A 15,588-nucleotide genomic window follows, 5' to 3' on the forward strand; every position below is an offset into this window, starting at 1 on the left:
TTCTTCATCCCCTATAAGCAATCATATCTGAGTACGAAGCAAGATGCTGAAAGCTGTTCACATTTGTATCACACACAAAATGTCCGGGCTATGGTTTTTGTACAGCAGGGCAGAATCCAAATATTAAAATTCCTGTTATGTAAAAAAAAGTATGTATAGAAAGCATGAAAAGCTGTGTGGATGAACAGAGCACAAACTACAAAGACTCAGATGTTTCTTAATTTTTTTCTTATTTTATTGTTTTCTTACAAGACTCCCAAATCCAAAGGATTCTTCATTTAGAAGTTCCTAAGAGAAAAAAATAAATAAAGTCTCCTGTTAATGAAGTGCAGATCCCAGTCAAGCCTTTTTGTGTAATGCACATTTTTTGGTCTAGCCCATGCTCACAAAACCCTGCAGCCATAGGGAAACAATGCTGCCGCATATGTGTTGTACAGTACCAGAGCCATTGGGTGAGGCAGTCATGTCACGCCACCTGTACAGCTAGACATCCACGGGATTTAAAGGGAACCCGTCACCTCCCAAGTCGCCTGCAGTACCTGCGTGTAGCCAGCAGCGCATTTCTGATTGTTTTCTTCCTGAAGGCCGATGCTGCTAAAGCTCAGAAAACGTTCTTTTATTCCCTGCCGGCGCGCTTCTCTAGTCAGGCTTGAAGTCAAGGGGCAGCGGTCTCCTTACTTCAAGTCAAGATAACCACACCCCTTCCCTGCGACTGACAGCTTATGCATAGAGTTCGGCATGGCAAGCTAAACTGCCGTCTGTCAGTCATAGCTAAGGGGCAGGGAAGGGGGCATGGTTACCGTGACTTGAAGTAAGAAGGCCGCTGCTCCCTTGACGCATGTGTGGAGAAGCGCACCGGCAGGGGATTGAAGAACGTTTTCAGTTCTTTTGCAGCATCGGCCTTCAGGAAGAAAGGAATCATCAGAAACACGCTGCTCACTGCACGCAGGTACTGCAGGCGGCTTGGGATGGTTTTGGGAGGTGACAGGTTTCCTTTAAAAAGTGCTGGCAAAGATTACCACAATCCTATGGGTAAGGCGCAGTCTGTGAAAAACGCTCCGTGTGACAAATATTTCCCAGGCTGACTGCTGCTCCTGTGACAAACTCTCTGCATTATAATTATTTATAATGCTGTGTGTTTCAGCCTGACCGCTGCTATACTCACACAATCCTACAGTACAGCCGAGGTCAAAACAGCAACACACAGCATTAAAGGGAACATGTCACCGGGATTGGATGTATAGAGCCGAGGACATGGGTTGCTAGATGGCCGCTAGCACATCCGCAATACCCAGTCCCCATAGCGTCAGACAGCCAGAGCGCCGTAATCTTGCAATGCGCGAGCTAGCGCAGTTCCTTCCCTGTGCTGGCATCTCCCTCAGGGAAGGAACACTGAGGACACTGCGCATGCGCTAGCTCACGCATCGCGATATTACGGCGCTCTGGCTGACGTCGGGGAGCAAGGAGGATGCTGGGCGGTGCTTCGCTCCTTCACACAGGACTCATCTCACGTACAGGACACATCTTAGGGTAAATTGCATATGGATCAAATCGTTTTTTCCACAATGAAAGCACACAGTTATGGGGACTGGGTATTGCGGATGTGCTAGTGGCCATCTAGCAACCCATGTCCTCAGCTCTATACACAAAATCCCGGTGACAGGTTCCCTTTAAGAATAATTCTAAGGGCTCATGCACAGAAACGTATTTGATTTCCGTGTCCGTTCCGTTTTTTGACTGACTGTGTGCCGAACCATTCATTTTCAATGGGTCTGCAAAAAATTATTCTGTGTGCATTCCTTTTCACAAAAAAAATAATATAGAACATGTACTATTATAGTCCGTATTACGGACAAGGATAGCACTGTTCTATTAGGGGCTAGCTGTTCTGTAGTATACAAAATGCACACGGATGTGATCCGTATTTTTGCGGACCACAAAATACATATGGTCGTGTGCATGAGCCCTAATGCTGTGAGTTTGTGCCACAGGAGCAAAGTTCAGTCCAAGAAATACCTGTCACGTGGAACGAATTTCACGGACTGAATATGCTTGTGTGAAAAGGGCCTTAATGAATCATACCAGCAGCTGTCTCCTGCTATCCCCCTCACCCCACACAAACTAGATCTGCACTCTAGGATGAGCCGAGCTGGCCTGTTGATTTCAACAGGGAAACAATCAGGAAGCCATGTGCCGAGAAGACAAAGGATCGGACGAGCTGAAATCCAACATACCCCATCCTACTCCTCCCCGGCTGCCGCGCACACAACCAATTGGCCAATACTACTAAAATTTGCATTTTTAGCTGTCATTTACGGTATGTCAATCAAAATGATGCTCGTATAACCACTGCTGGAAGGCGTCCTGATTTATATACATGGCACAAACCCATTAATATCAGGACACTGTGCAAGTCACTGATGTTAGAAGTTTAGCACTTACTTTGAAACAATGCCATCGTTTTTGGCCAACCTGAGTATGGAGTCATCAGATTCCCCCTGTGAGCAAAACAACGACATTATTAAATGCGCTACACTTTGGATGCATATATAAAAATTAAGAAGAGGTACTGCAGCAACTGTATTATAATGCATTTCATACTCCCTACTATAAAGATAAAAAGCTTCGGAGTCTTTGACTTCTAATATTAGAGTCATTTACAGTGGTGGGAGTATATAAAATAGCGCCAACATATACCACAGCACTTTACAGTAAGAGGGTATATGTACAAACAAAATCAGACATTACAAAGTAAAAAACTAATAGTACAAAGAGAAGAAGCCCCAGGTCACAAGAGCTTGCAATTTATAGTAAATAGTGTACACTGGTCCAGCCATCTTTTATAATAAAGGGTACTACACAAAGTTGCATGAGCCAGTCACTGCAACACTCGGCATGCAGTTATGTCTGAGCCACATATGGAAATGATTACAGGTGTGGTCCGATTAGACTCTGGGTTTCTGCAGAAGAGCACAAGTGCTTCCCCCTCTGACTTAAAGACTCTCAGGGGCAACTTTTGGGTAGTGTACATGTTGGCAAGAGATTGGTGACTGCTATACAGGCCTCAAAATCAACAACATTTTGGCAAACTTTGAGAAGGGGCACATCATTGGTCTGAGAGAAGCACAATAAAAGTTTAGATTAATTGCCCATCATCTATGCCGTTTTGACCTAGTTGTTGGGAGCAGTAGTTATGTGAGAATACGTACATGCGACAGACTTCAGATGGCCAAGACAGACCACCAGTAGAGAAGATAGTTCGATCTGACAAGAACGAGCAGCTCCCACAATAACATTGCCCGCCATCCAGACACAGGTGGCATCTTCATTACACACCCAGTCTCTGCCCAGTCCATTTCCAGTAGCTTAGTAGAAGGAAATTTGGTGTCACGGCGCTTATTATGTGAGCTGCTATTGACAGCCAGCCACCATCTCCTTCGTTTAGTCATGAATGAGAATCCTGAACAGCTATGGACTGGATCCACAGTCTTCTGCAACAAATCCAGGTTGTATTTAGGATCCCACGACAGTCGGGTTAGAGTATGGAGGCCACACGATGGGTGCTACAATCCTGCCCTTTGCTTTGGAGTGACACACTGCCCAACTGTTGGGGTTAGGATCTGGGGAGCTCAGTGATATGTGCAGGACATGTTCCCTCTCACGGCAGGGAGGGTTTTTCAGGAATTTGTCCACCAGACTACAAAACCTCCTTGGCCTGCCCAGTCTCCAGATTCATCGCCAATCGAGCATTTATAGGATCAGCTCCGGCAACCTATGAGTGTGCAGAATCTACAGGTCCAGCCAGGGGCGTAGCTAGAAATGCATGGGCCCCATAGCAAAAAAAAAAATTATGCCCCCCCCCCCCCCCCCCATATCTATCGGGCCTCCCACCACCCCTTCCACAGCTCCCACCCAAACACCCATCCTAGATCTCCCACTGCCATGAGCATCAAAAAGTCTGAGGGTCTGGAGTTGTCACATCTGGTCTGGCACCTACCAATAAGGCCTCATTCACACGTCCGCAATTCTGTTCTGCATTTTGCGGAACGGAATTGCGGACCCATACGATGTGCAGCCTGGACACGGAGTTGCGGACCCGCACTTCCGGGTGCGCAATTCCGTTCCCGAAAAAAAATAGAACATGTCCTACTCTTGTCCGCATCTGCAGACAAAAGTAGGCATATTCTATGCAGTGTCGGCAATGTGCGCTCCGCAAATTATGGATCGCACATTACCGATGTCAGTGTTTCGCGGATCCACGGGCCCGTGGATTTGCAAAACACTTACGGATGTGTGAATGGGACCTTAACATGCGTCTTCAGTTAGATGAGAGAGAAAAGTCTGAGTGGACTCAGACTTTTTTCTCTCATCTAACTTTTACAAGTCAGTCCCGTCAGACTCCCAGTACAGACTAGCCTGGTGCCTGCCACAATAGTGCCTCTGCCACCACCAGACCACCAGCCCTGAGCCCGCCCGCAGTGGAACTGGAACCATCTACTGCAAGTACAGCAACCTTCAATAAGGAGCAAAACTTAGGGTAGTTTCACACTTGCGGCAGGACGGATCCGACAGGCTGTTCAGCCTGTTGGATCCGTCCTGCCGCTATTTCGCCGTGCAGCCGCTCCGTCCCCATTGACTATAATGGGAACGAGGACGGAGCTCCGATGCAGCGCAGCAGTGTGCCGTGAAAGGCTGGCGGCCGAAAAGTACTGCAAGTCCGACTTTTTCGTCCGGTGGCCTCTCACCGCGCAGTGCCGCGCAGGAGCTCCGCCCCATCCCAATTATAGTCAATGGGGACGGAGCGGCGGTCCAGCGAAATAGCGGCAGGACGTATCCGACAGGCTGAACAGCTTGCCGGATGCGTCCTGCTGCAAGTGCAAAAGTACCCTTAGTCTGTCATATAAGAGTGTGCCCCCCAAAAGAAGGAAGGGGCGCCCTCCTTATCACAGCTGGCATCTCTTTTTAACTTCAGATCATCAGACTCTCACTTACTAATTACAGCACACACCCCTGTAGTGTCCCCATCAGACAGGGGAGGGAAGAAAATAAACCCCAGAACTAGAGTGTCAGTGTGCCCCCCAAGTGGGGGGCACACTCTAATTCTGGGGTTTCTTCCCTCCCCTGTCTGATGGTGGACACTACAGGCCAGGGTGTGTGTGCTGTAAATTTTTAATTAGTGAGTCTGATTATCTGAATTCTGAAGTTAAAAAGAGCTGCCTGCATATAAAGATAAGGAGGGCGCCCCTTGCTTCTCTTGGGGGCCCCACTCTGCAGGCAGCTCTTTTTAACTTAAGAATTTAGATAAAGTTCTGAGATATCATAAGTTCTCACACCCTTAAATTCACTTTAAGTGAATCACTTACTTTTAGAGTCACAGACAGCAGCAGGCAGTGGCAGGACTGGAGACCAGTGGGGAGTGTCATTAAAGCGATAGCATAGCGCCGAATCTGACTGGCGCCAGTGCAGCCGGCGGGACCGTCACCCTCCCTAGTCCCTCCACAACAGGTACTCCCCCCCCAACCTGGCCCGGCCTCCTCCACCGCCTGAGTCTGCCTCCTGAGTCCTCCCTCTAGTTACTAGGAGGCGGAGCCGGAGGAAATCTTTCCTGCACTGCGGCGCTGGTGCCAGCCTGGCTCCGCCTCTGCTACGCCCCCGTCTCCTTGTGCGGCAGACAGTGCGCCCCGGGCCCGCCTGCTCCAGGCCTACAGCTCCTCCTTCCTTGCTTCCCCCCAGCCAGGCCCGAGCTGCGGACCGCCCCCTCCCCGCCCACTGGGCGGGCGGTCGGGCCTGGCTGCCTGTGTGTATTAATAAAAAATAAAATAAAAAAATTATGCGGTCCGGACGGGCCCCCAGTGGCGTAGGGCCCCATAGCCACTGCTATGGTTGCTATGGCGATCCCTACGCCACTGCGTCCAGCTACAACATCTGTGGGCAAATGTGCCGCAGGATAACTTCGAGAACCTGTATGCCTTCTTGTCCATCTTGTCTCCAGGACAGAGGCAGCCCAACAGGGTTTCAGGGCCTCCTTTCAATTGTAAATATTGTAATCACGTGCATCTATAATAACATTCACAAATAGAAAGCTTCATTTGATTTCAACAGCTCCTTCTTGGTGTGTTATTTTTGTCAATGTGTGTATGAAGTGCATTAGGGTGTAGGGAGAGTGGGAAACACTGTCAGATGAAGGGATCAAGTTCTCAGTTAGGGCATGGAATAGGACATGATAAAGATGTTTTTTAGGTCAACTGTGGATGCTGGAAATCACATTCCAGAAAACGGGGGCAGCACAGAAACTCTTGGGATGGAACGGGAGGTTGGGATTATGGAGGATGTTAGTCATAAATCGCTAGCAGAACACAGGTAGAATGGTAGATATATGGAGGACGGATGAGGGGGGAGACATAGGATGATAGCACCCGTGCAGCGGTTGGACAGAGGAGCCTGGCTGCTGCATTCAGGACAGATTACAGAGGGGAGGATGATGATTAATGAATAACAGTAATTAAGACCTGGACTGGATCAGGCCAACAAAGAGTTTCTAAGAAAAGGCCAGATTGGTAATGTTTCTGGGGCACAGGGGCAGGAAAGTGATGGAAAGATCTGGGTCAGCCATAACCCTTAGGAGGTGCAAATGCTACCTATTAGTATTATGGTACCATACACAGATAGAAATATCAGGTGGTGGTTGGTTAGCAAATGGTGGAATCACAAAGAGGTTAAGGATTCTGACTCAATTTAAAATAGAGAGAGGAGGACATGAAGTTAGAAACCGCTGACAGACCGGGAATTCTTTGCAGTAGTGCAGGGGTAATGTAATTGGATGAGGTATATAGCAGTGCAAGGGCGATGTCACGGGGAGAGATGCACAAGTAGGTGTCATCGCTGTAGAGATGGTACTGAAAGCCAAACCGCCAAAAGTTTCCCCCAAATGGCTGTGTAGAACATTACTCCATATATAATGTATCCTGCACCCATTAACTAACAAACAAGGAGGGACAGAAGGGATGGAGGCAACTTACCATCCTGCGGATGGGTCCACAGATGGCATAGGTCTTGAACTGACCAGTAACTCTGCCTGTGACCTTATCAACCTACGAAACAAAAAGATTATTAGGGTAGGCGTCGGCCTGGCACTAGTTTGGAGCTACACAATCGCTCACTGTTCTGTCAGCAAAGGGTTAACGCATCACATAATTCAGAGAGTTAAACACGGTGACTGTAATAAAGCCAAACTGATAACAAATAGCAAAAGCATTACTAGGGGATGAGGTAAGGTGGCGGGATTATAGCCGCTAGTGTGGCCATGATAAGTACGCGCTGCTCTCCAGGCGAGCCGCCGGCCGAATGTTTAACATTCTTATCCCGAGCACAAGATACATGCTGGCGGGAATGACAGTCTCAAGAACAAAAAGGCGCCCCCGAATTGCATAGAATTAAACAAGAAGCTCTGCAGCAGCTGAGGTGTATTTACATACTGAACATGCGTGCCATGCTCAGGATTATGTGCACTTACCTCGGCAACATTAATCTGGATGCAAGCATGGTCCTTAGCTCCAATGATTCTGTTGCTGGCAGAGCTGCAGAGAGAAATCAACATTAAAGGGAATCTGTCACCACTTTTATGCCAATGAGTGCCCATATTCATGAGCTTGAGGCTTTCTCTACCCACCTGCTGCTGATTGACAGGTTTTTTTCTTAATTTTCCCAACTTCATTAGCAGCAGGGGGCGGAGAAAATCAGGAGCTCATGAATATTCAAGGATTATTAAGCGCTGGATAAGGATACTTTCACACTGGCGTTTCTGGGTCCCCTGGCGAGATCCGTTCAGGGCTCTCACAAGCGGTCCCAAACGGATCAGTTTAGCCCCAATGCATTCTGAATGGATAAGGATCCGCTCAGAATGCATCAATTTGACTCCGTTCCGCCCTGGAGGCGGACACCAAAACGCTGCTTGCAGCGTTTTGGTGTCCGCCTGGCGATGCAGAGCCAAACGGATCTGTCCTGACTTACAATGTAAGTCAATATGGACGGATCCGTTTACATTGACACAATATGGTGCAATTGTAAACTGATCCGTCCCCCATTGACTTTCAATGTAAAACTTTTTTTTTTACATAGTAATGCAGATGGATCTATTCTGAACGGATACCAGTGTTTGCATTATAGGTGCGGATCCGTCTGTGCAGATACCAGACGGATCTGCACCTAACGCAGGTGTGAAAGCAGCCTAAGATTTTATCAAAACGGCTACACGAGTCAAATAAAAGAAAGTGACCCAAGCCCTCTATAGGACCCTCTCTCCTTCTGTACCAGTTTGTAACTCGTCCTGTTCATGCTTAGTGCAATTGTCTGTATTATGTATGTGCACCCGTTATCATATGAACATGACTATGGAATAAATGGCACTTTAATACATAATCTGTCACTAGTTTATGTTGCCCTTGGTGAGGACACCATAAAACTGGTGACAGATTCCCTCTAAAGACAGGAGCACACTATGTGACTACCAATGACGTGTGATATCTTCTATAGGGGCTCCCAGTACATCTACGATGACCGTAGAGCAGCAATCGCACTGCAGAACTGCCCACTTTCAGCTTATCAACTACAAAAAAAATAAAAAACGGGCACACCATCAGTCTCCTTATTTTTGACCAGTACGCTGTCTCACTTTCATACACATTATACACCTGATAACCCCTTAAAGGTCCACCAATGTGCAGATGTAAAACATGTTTCATACCATTTGCGGGGGACGTACAAATCCACGAATTCACCAGCGTCGTTCTGCATATTGAGGCTTGGGTGCTGTCAGATGGACCTGTCAGAATGAAAACATTTATATTGATAATAAGTATCTTACAGATAAAATTAACAATTAAAGGGTTGTGATGACCCCTGAGAATTGTTCTAAAAGGGAAACAACCCTATATAATATTTCTAATAATGCCTTAAAGAGGACCTGTCACCGCTCCTGACATGTCTATTTTAATACCTTGATGCATTCCCCAAGAACTAAATTCTGGAGCATCTATTCTTATAGTTCTATGTTGTGCCATTCCTCTATTATATCTACTAGAAGTTATGAATGAATTGCCATTAGCTTTAAGTAAGGGTACAGAGGGGTAGTAACCAGGAAAGGGGGGGGGGGGGGTGTACCTGCACAGACTCACTCTATCCAATTAGTGCTGACATTTTCAGACAGGCCATGTGACCAATGAACGTGACATCGCTGGCCTTGGTTAAAGGGGTTGTCTCATCATAGACAATGGGGGCATATCGCTAGGATATGTCCCTATTGTTATAAAGGTGCCGGAGCCGCGAAAGGAGTTGGCTGGTGCGGCCCCCGCTCCCATGCATTTCATGGGACGCAATGCTGGATATCATAGCACAGCAATAACAAGCAGTGACCTGGTAATCCAATAGTGAGGAGCAGCTTCAAAGATTAGGGCACCGCTGTTCTCACCCAACATTCACTTCCATCCGATCATGAAGCTTGTGGCGACACTAGTCACTGCAAAGAGGAAGCTCCATCTTACAGCAAGGAGGTCCACGCTTGCGTGTCTGGATGGAGGTCCTTACATTGATTTCTACAGACTGTTTCCCCTCTACTATTTACAGGTTACACTGCTAATCCAAGTATATCGAACAAACATCTGATAATCCAGCATCCCCAGGTAACAGATTACCCAATATTTTCATCACAACTGCTCCCACAACATTGGGGACTTCATGATGATCCACAGGAGCCACCAAGTGCAGACAGGCCAACTGCTGGAGGTAAATTCCTGATGTGGTGTAACGACTGGAACATCACAAACTCAAAGGGGTTCTGCAGCTTTTATTAATTGATGATCTATTCTCTGGAATAGACGATCAGCTGTTTGTGAAAGCAGTGGTGCCGCTGGCTTCTCACTGTCTCCTCAGGCCTACTGAGGTCACGACTAGTATGACTGGGCACGGCCGAGCCCTGTTCACTTCAACTGGGCTTAGCAGCGCCCAATGATACTAGTTGTGACATCACTGGGCTAGAGGCCTTCTCAAACAGCTGGCAGGCAGGCATTAATCTAGCATGTAGCAGAGCAGGAAGTCTGGTAGGGACTCGGTGACACGATTCTTTTAACACTCAATTATCACAGTCTGCTCCACTGCAGCAGAGCTGTGTTTGCCAGGAGGGAGTCCCTCCTGACCTTCGGTTCACTTGAGAGCCGACTCAGCAAGTGAACCGAAGATTCGATGAGCATGCGCATTGATCTTCAGTTCACTTGCCTCTGCCGGCTCAGGAAGTGAACCGAAGATCCGATTCATGAATCGGTTCATTTGAATGAGCTGATTCAAATGAACCGATTCAGCTCAAAGATCTGAACTTCCCATCACTAACTCAGGTCATAGTGAATTGTGGGTAACAACGGCCATAGGGAGACAGACACTGATCTCTACTGAATGGGGTAGTGATTTCCTGGATCCAAATGAATAGAAAAGCCCAAACATTAAAGGGAACCTGTCACCGGGATTTGGGGTATAGAGCTGAGGACCTGGGTTGCTAGATGGCCGCTAGCACATCCGCAATACCCAGCCCCCATAGCTCTGTGTGCTTTTATTGTGTAAAAAAAAAATGGATTTTATACATATGCAAATTAAGGCTACTTTCACACCTGCGTTTAGGTGCGGATCCGTCTGGTATCTGCACAGACGGATCCGCACCTACAATGCAAACGCTTGTATCCGTTCAGAACGGATTTGTTTGCATTACTCTAAGTCCAAACGGATCCGTCCTGACTTACATTGACTGGATCAGTTTTCAACTGCACCATATTGTGTCAGTGAAAACTGATCAGTCCCCCATTGACTTACATTATAAGTCAGGACGGATGTATTTGGCGCTGCATCACCAGGCGGACACCAAAACGTCCGCATCCAGGGCGGAATGGAGGCATTCAGAATGCATTGGGGCTTAACTGATCCGTTTGTGAGATCAGTAAAACGGATCTCACAAACGGATCTCAAAACGCCAGTGTGAAAGTAGCCTAACCTGAGATGAGTCCTGTCCCTGACTCATGTCAGGCTAATTTGCATATGTATTAAATCAGTTTATTTTCCACAATAAAAGCACACAGAGCTATGGGGACCGGGTATTGCAGATGTGCTAGCAGTGATCTAGCAACCCACGTCCTCAGCTCTATAGACAAAATCCCGGTGACAGGTTCCCTTTAACTATTGATTGTACTTCACGGTGGTCACGTGACCCACTGATGGAGCTTCACGGTGGGCGCCCCCACTACTCAGCGCTGAGCTACAATGGGCTTCTCCCGGCCTAGAGGACGTTCCATTGAAAGGAGTAAGAGAACGAACGCATTAAGACCCGTGTAACTAGCCTCCCTTTGAACCCCAGCAGCGGCCTACCAATCCCCGGCCTCTCCCAAGGATGTGCAGGGCTCACTGGACACGTGCGTGCCGCTCAATGCTCCCAGCCCGAACCAAGCTGCGGTCACGGATCTGGGGCAAGGAGGGTGCGGAGACCCCCGGGAACACGTCTGTGACAGGTCTCACTGAAACAGGACCACTTCGGACGCCGCAGCGGCAGAGCGCACCTCCTGCTCACCGTAATGGCTGACACGAAAGAGGAGGAAGCTCCGCCCCGGAAACAGAGAAGTCACAGCGGCTGACGGGAATACTTCCGGGTGAACAACCAGAAGACAGGAAGTCGTAGCTGCTGCCATGGTAACAGTTGAACGTGAAGACTAGAGCGGAACATACAGCGGCCATTTTGTGTAAGCTAAATATAAAGCATCAAACTAAGTCTACAGTAAAATGGCTTCTTCTGAGACGTGATTATTCCACAGGCTGTCATTAGGGCACGCCTAGCTGATTTACTCATATTTTGAAGGATAGTTAAACAAATAAAGAAAACTATTATTAACCCCTTCAGAACCTTGCAATTTTCCATATATTTTTTTCTCGTTCACATACAGGTATGAGGGCTTATTTTTTATTTTATTTTTGCGGGACCTTTCTACTTTCTAATGGCAGCATTTAATTTTGCATACAATGTAGTGGGAAGCTGGACAAAAAATTCCAAATGGTGTGGAATTCGAAAAAGTGAAATTCCACCATAATTTTATGGGTTTCGTTTTTACGGCATTCCCTTCATTGTCTGGGTCAGTACGATTACAACAATACCACATTTGTAAATCAGTTTGTTTCTTTTATTTTAACCCCTTCAGGACTGGGCTCATTTTCACCTTAAGGACCAGGCCATTTTTTGCAAATCTGACCAGTGTCACTTTATGTGGTGATAATTTTAAAACACTTTGACTTATCCAGGCCATTCTGAGATTGTTTTTTCGTCACATATTGTACTTCATGACACTGGTAAAATGGAGTAAAAAAAAATATTTTTTTTTGATAAAAAAAATACCAAATTTTGGAAAAATTAGCAAATTTCCAAGTTTCAATTTTCTCTATTTCTATAATACATAGTAATAACTCCAAAAATAGTTATTACTTTACATTCCCCATATGTCTACTTCATGTTTGGATCATTTTGGGAATGCCATTTTATTTTTTGGAGATGTTACAAAGCTTAGAAGTTTAGAAGCAAATCTTTGTGAGGCTTACATAATAGAAACCACCCAAAATTGACCCCATTCTAGAAACTAAACCCCTCAAGGTATTCAAAACGGATTTTACAAACGTCGTTAACCCTTTAGGTGTTCCACAAGCGTTAATGGCAAATGGAGATAACATTTCAGAATTTTTTGAAAATTTTCCATTTTAATCCATTTTTTTTCCATTTACAAAGCAAGGGTTAACAGCCAAACAAAATGCTATATTTTTTTTCCCCGATTCTGTAGTTTGCAGAAACACCCCATATGTGGCCGTAAACTACTGTACGGGCACACAGTAGGGCGTAGAGGGAAAGGAGCGCCGTGTGGTTTTTGGAAGGCAGATTTTGCTGGACTGGTTTATTTACACCATGTCCCATTTGAAGCCCCCTGATGCACCCCTAGAGTAGAAACTCCCTAAAAGTGACCCCATCTAAGAAACTACACCCCTCAAGGTATTCAAAACTGATTTTACAAACGTTGTTAACCCTTTAGGTGTTCCACAAGCGTTAATGGCAAATGGAGATAAAATTTCAGACATTAGATTTTTTTTGCAAATTTTCAATTTTTAGCCATTTTTTCCAGTAACAAAGCAAGGGTTAACAGTCAAACAAAATGCTATATTTATTGCCCCGATTCTGTAGTTTGCAGAAACACCCCATATGTGGCCGTAAACTTCTGTATGGGCACACAGTAGGGCGTAGAGGGAAAGGTGCACGGTGTGGTTTTTGGAAGGCAGATTTTGCTGGACTGGTTTATTTATACCATGCCCCATTTGAAGCCCCCCTGACAGTGGTGTAGCTATAGGGGTCGCAGTTGCGACCGGGCCCCTAAACCAGGGGGGTCCAGAGGGCCAGTGGCACTGTATTTTCCCTTTATAAGATGCACTGCATCTTATAAAGAGAATCCTAGTGAGCGCTTCCATTATGGAACCGCTCCCTAGTATGCAGGAGGCAGGGAGAGAAGCGCTGTGAGCGCCGTACTTACCCCCTCCTTCTGCTCGCTTTTCTCAGGTCCCACGCTGCTTGCAGTTTCAGGACGTACAGAATGCACTCTGACCCGACGCTGCAAGCGGTCAGGTGACTGCAGTGCGGGCCCTGAGAAGAGAGCCAGGAGAGAGAGTGGTGGCAGGAGAGGTAAGTTATTTTATTATTTTAGTCTGATCTGAGGTCTGATATGGGGGTCTGAAGGATCTAATGGGGGGGGGACTGGAGGTCTGATATTGGGTTCTGGAGGGTCTAATAAGGGGGATGGAGGCGTGATATAGGGGTCTGAAGGGTCTAATGGGGGGACTGGAGGTCTGATATGGGGTCTGGAGGGTCTAATGGGGGGATTGGAGGTCTGATATGGGGGTTTGAAGGGTCTAATGGGGGACTGGAGGTCTGATATGGGGGTCTGAAGGGTCTAATGGGGGGGGACTGGAGGTCTGATATGGGGTCTGAAGGGTCTAATGGGGGGGACTGGAGGTCTGATATGGGGTCTGCAGGGTCTAATGGGGGGACTGGAGGTCTGATATGGGGGTCTGAAGGGTCTATTGGGGGGGGACTGGAGATCTAATATGGGGGCCTAAAGGGTCTTATTTGGGGTCTGACTGGGGGTCTAGAGAGGTATAATGGGGGTCTGGAGGTCTAATGGGGGTCTGATTGTGGGTCTGGAGGTCTAATCAGATGATTGTGGGTCTGGAGGTCTAATCAGATGATTAGGGAGGTTTAATGGGGGTCAGAAATTGGGATTTGGAGGTCTAATGGGGGTCTGGAGGTCTGGTCTGAAGTCTAATGGGGTCTAGAGGTCTAAAGGGGGTCTTATCTGAGGTCTGATATTGTGGCTAGGTCTGACATGGAGGTCTAAGGGGGGGGGGTCATCTGGGGTTTGATATGGGGGTCTGATCTGAAAGATAAGGGGGTATTTTGTAGTACTGGCACACTATCTGTATGGTACCAGTATTTTCAGGGGAACTGTTTCTGCAGTATAGTATTGGGGGGGGGGGGGGGGCAGGATGGGGTGTTGAGAAGGTGAGGAGGATGCAAAAGTAGGAAAGTAAGATGTCTGTTTATTGAACTCTGCAGGGATGAGACACGGCTGAAAGAAGTCACCATAGCGGTCTTGTCTGAAAGGAGAAGATGAGTAAAGAGAATATGTACATCAGAGAGGAGACACCACTAGATGTAAGAGGTACATTATATGTGGCGCTGTATTACCCTGTATGTTCTGTAGTGCTGTATGTAATGTTTTCCAAGTATGTTTTTAAAAGGGTTGTCCGCTTTTTTTTCCCAAAAGAGCGCTGCCTTCTCTGCTCTGTTTACCTGCTCATCATTGCAATTGCTGCAGCGAGCAGGTGAACAGAGCAGAGAAAGCAATTCTCATATGAGCGCTCACCGGTCTGATATTGATGACCTATCTTGAGGCTAGGTCATGAGTAGTAAAAAGAGGACAACCCCTTTAACAGTAGGACTGGAGGGAATGGGTTAGGCTGAGAATTTGGCATGGGGGGGGGGGGGTTACTTTTTGCCTCAGACAGCAGAAAGGCTAGGTGCACCCCTGCCCCTTGCCATATATCAATGAGGGAAGGGGAGGGGGTTGCTGGGTTCCAAGCTGAACTCTTGCACCAGGGCTCATAAGCCTTTAGTTACGCCCCTGCCCCCTGATGCACCCCTATAGTAGAAACTCCATAAAAGTGACCCCATCTAAGAAACTACACCCCTCAAGGTATCTAAAACAGATTTTACAAACTTTGTTAACACTTTAGGTGTTGCACAAGAGTTATTGGCAAATGGAGATGAAATTTAAGAATTACAATTTTTTGGCAAATTTTCCATTTTAATTCATTTTTTCCAGTAACAAAGCAAGGGTTAACAGCCAAAAAAATGCTATATTTAGGCTGGTTTCACATGGACGTTGCGGGAAAAGGTGCGGGTGCGTTGCGGGAACATGCACGATTTTTCCCCGCGAGTGCAAAACATTGTAATGTGTTTTGCACACGCGT

At 46.9% G+C, this 15,588-nt stretch overlaps 1 protein-coding gene across 4 annotated transcripts; it reads right to left on the bottom strand.

Annotated features, from left to right (window-relative positions):
* Positions 1–213: 213 nt before the first annotated feature.
* On the bottom strand, positions 214–11,673 carry RPS21 (ribosomal protein S21). Of its 4 annotated transcripts, none has more exons than XM_044298366.1 (6): positions 11,603–11,673; positions 8,744–8,821; positions 7,514–7,577; positions 7,020–7,091; positions 2,443–2,498; positions 214–288 (listed from the first exon to the last, which is right to left on the bottom strand). In XM_044298366.1, exons 2-6 carry the CDS (start codon positions 8,791–8,793, stop codon positions 279–281), a joined length of 252 nt encoding a protein of 83 aa, XP_044154301.1. In that variant the 5' UTR covers positions 8,794–8,821; positions 11,603–11,673; the 3' UTR covers positions 214–278. The 4 variants fall into 4 exon arrangements, with proteins under 4 accessions (XP_044154301.1, XP_044154300.1, XP_044154302.1 ...); XM_044298365.1 differs by having other exon boundaries at positions 11,592–11,659; XM_044298367.1 differs by lacking the exon at positions 11,603–11,673 and adding an exon at positions 11,404–11,548.
* Between the last annotated feature and the right edge of the window lie 3,915 nt (positions 11,674–15,588).

This window comes from Bufo gargarizans, chromosome 6 (genome assembly GCF_014858855.1).
Source record: "Bufo gargarizans isolate SCDJY-AF-19 chromosome 6, ASM1485885v1, whole genome shotgun sequence".
In the NCBI taxonomy this organism is placed as follows: Eukaryota; Metazoa; Chordata; class Amphibia; order Anura; family Bufonidae; genus Bufo; species Bufo gargarizans.

What these genes read in the sequence shown, in the direction of transcription:
- RPS21 (XM_044298366.1), bottom strand. Translation starts at nt 8,793, where the DNA reads ATGCAGAACGACGCTGGTGAATTCGTGGATTTGTACGTCCCCCGCAAA. An exon ending in TTGTACGTCCCCCGCAAATG is followed by an intron (nt 7,578 to 8,743) that starts GTATGAAACATG and finishes TTCTCTCTGCAG; the next exon opens with CTCTGCCAGCAACAGAATCA. An exon ending in TCCAGATTAATGTTGCCGAG is followed by an intron (nt 7,092 to 7,513) that starts GTAAGTGCACAT and finishes TTTGTTTCGTAG; the next exon opens with GTTGATAAGGTCACAGGCAG.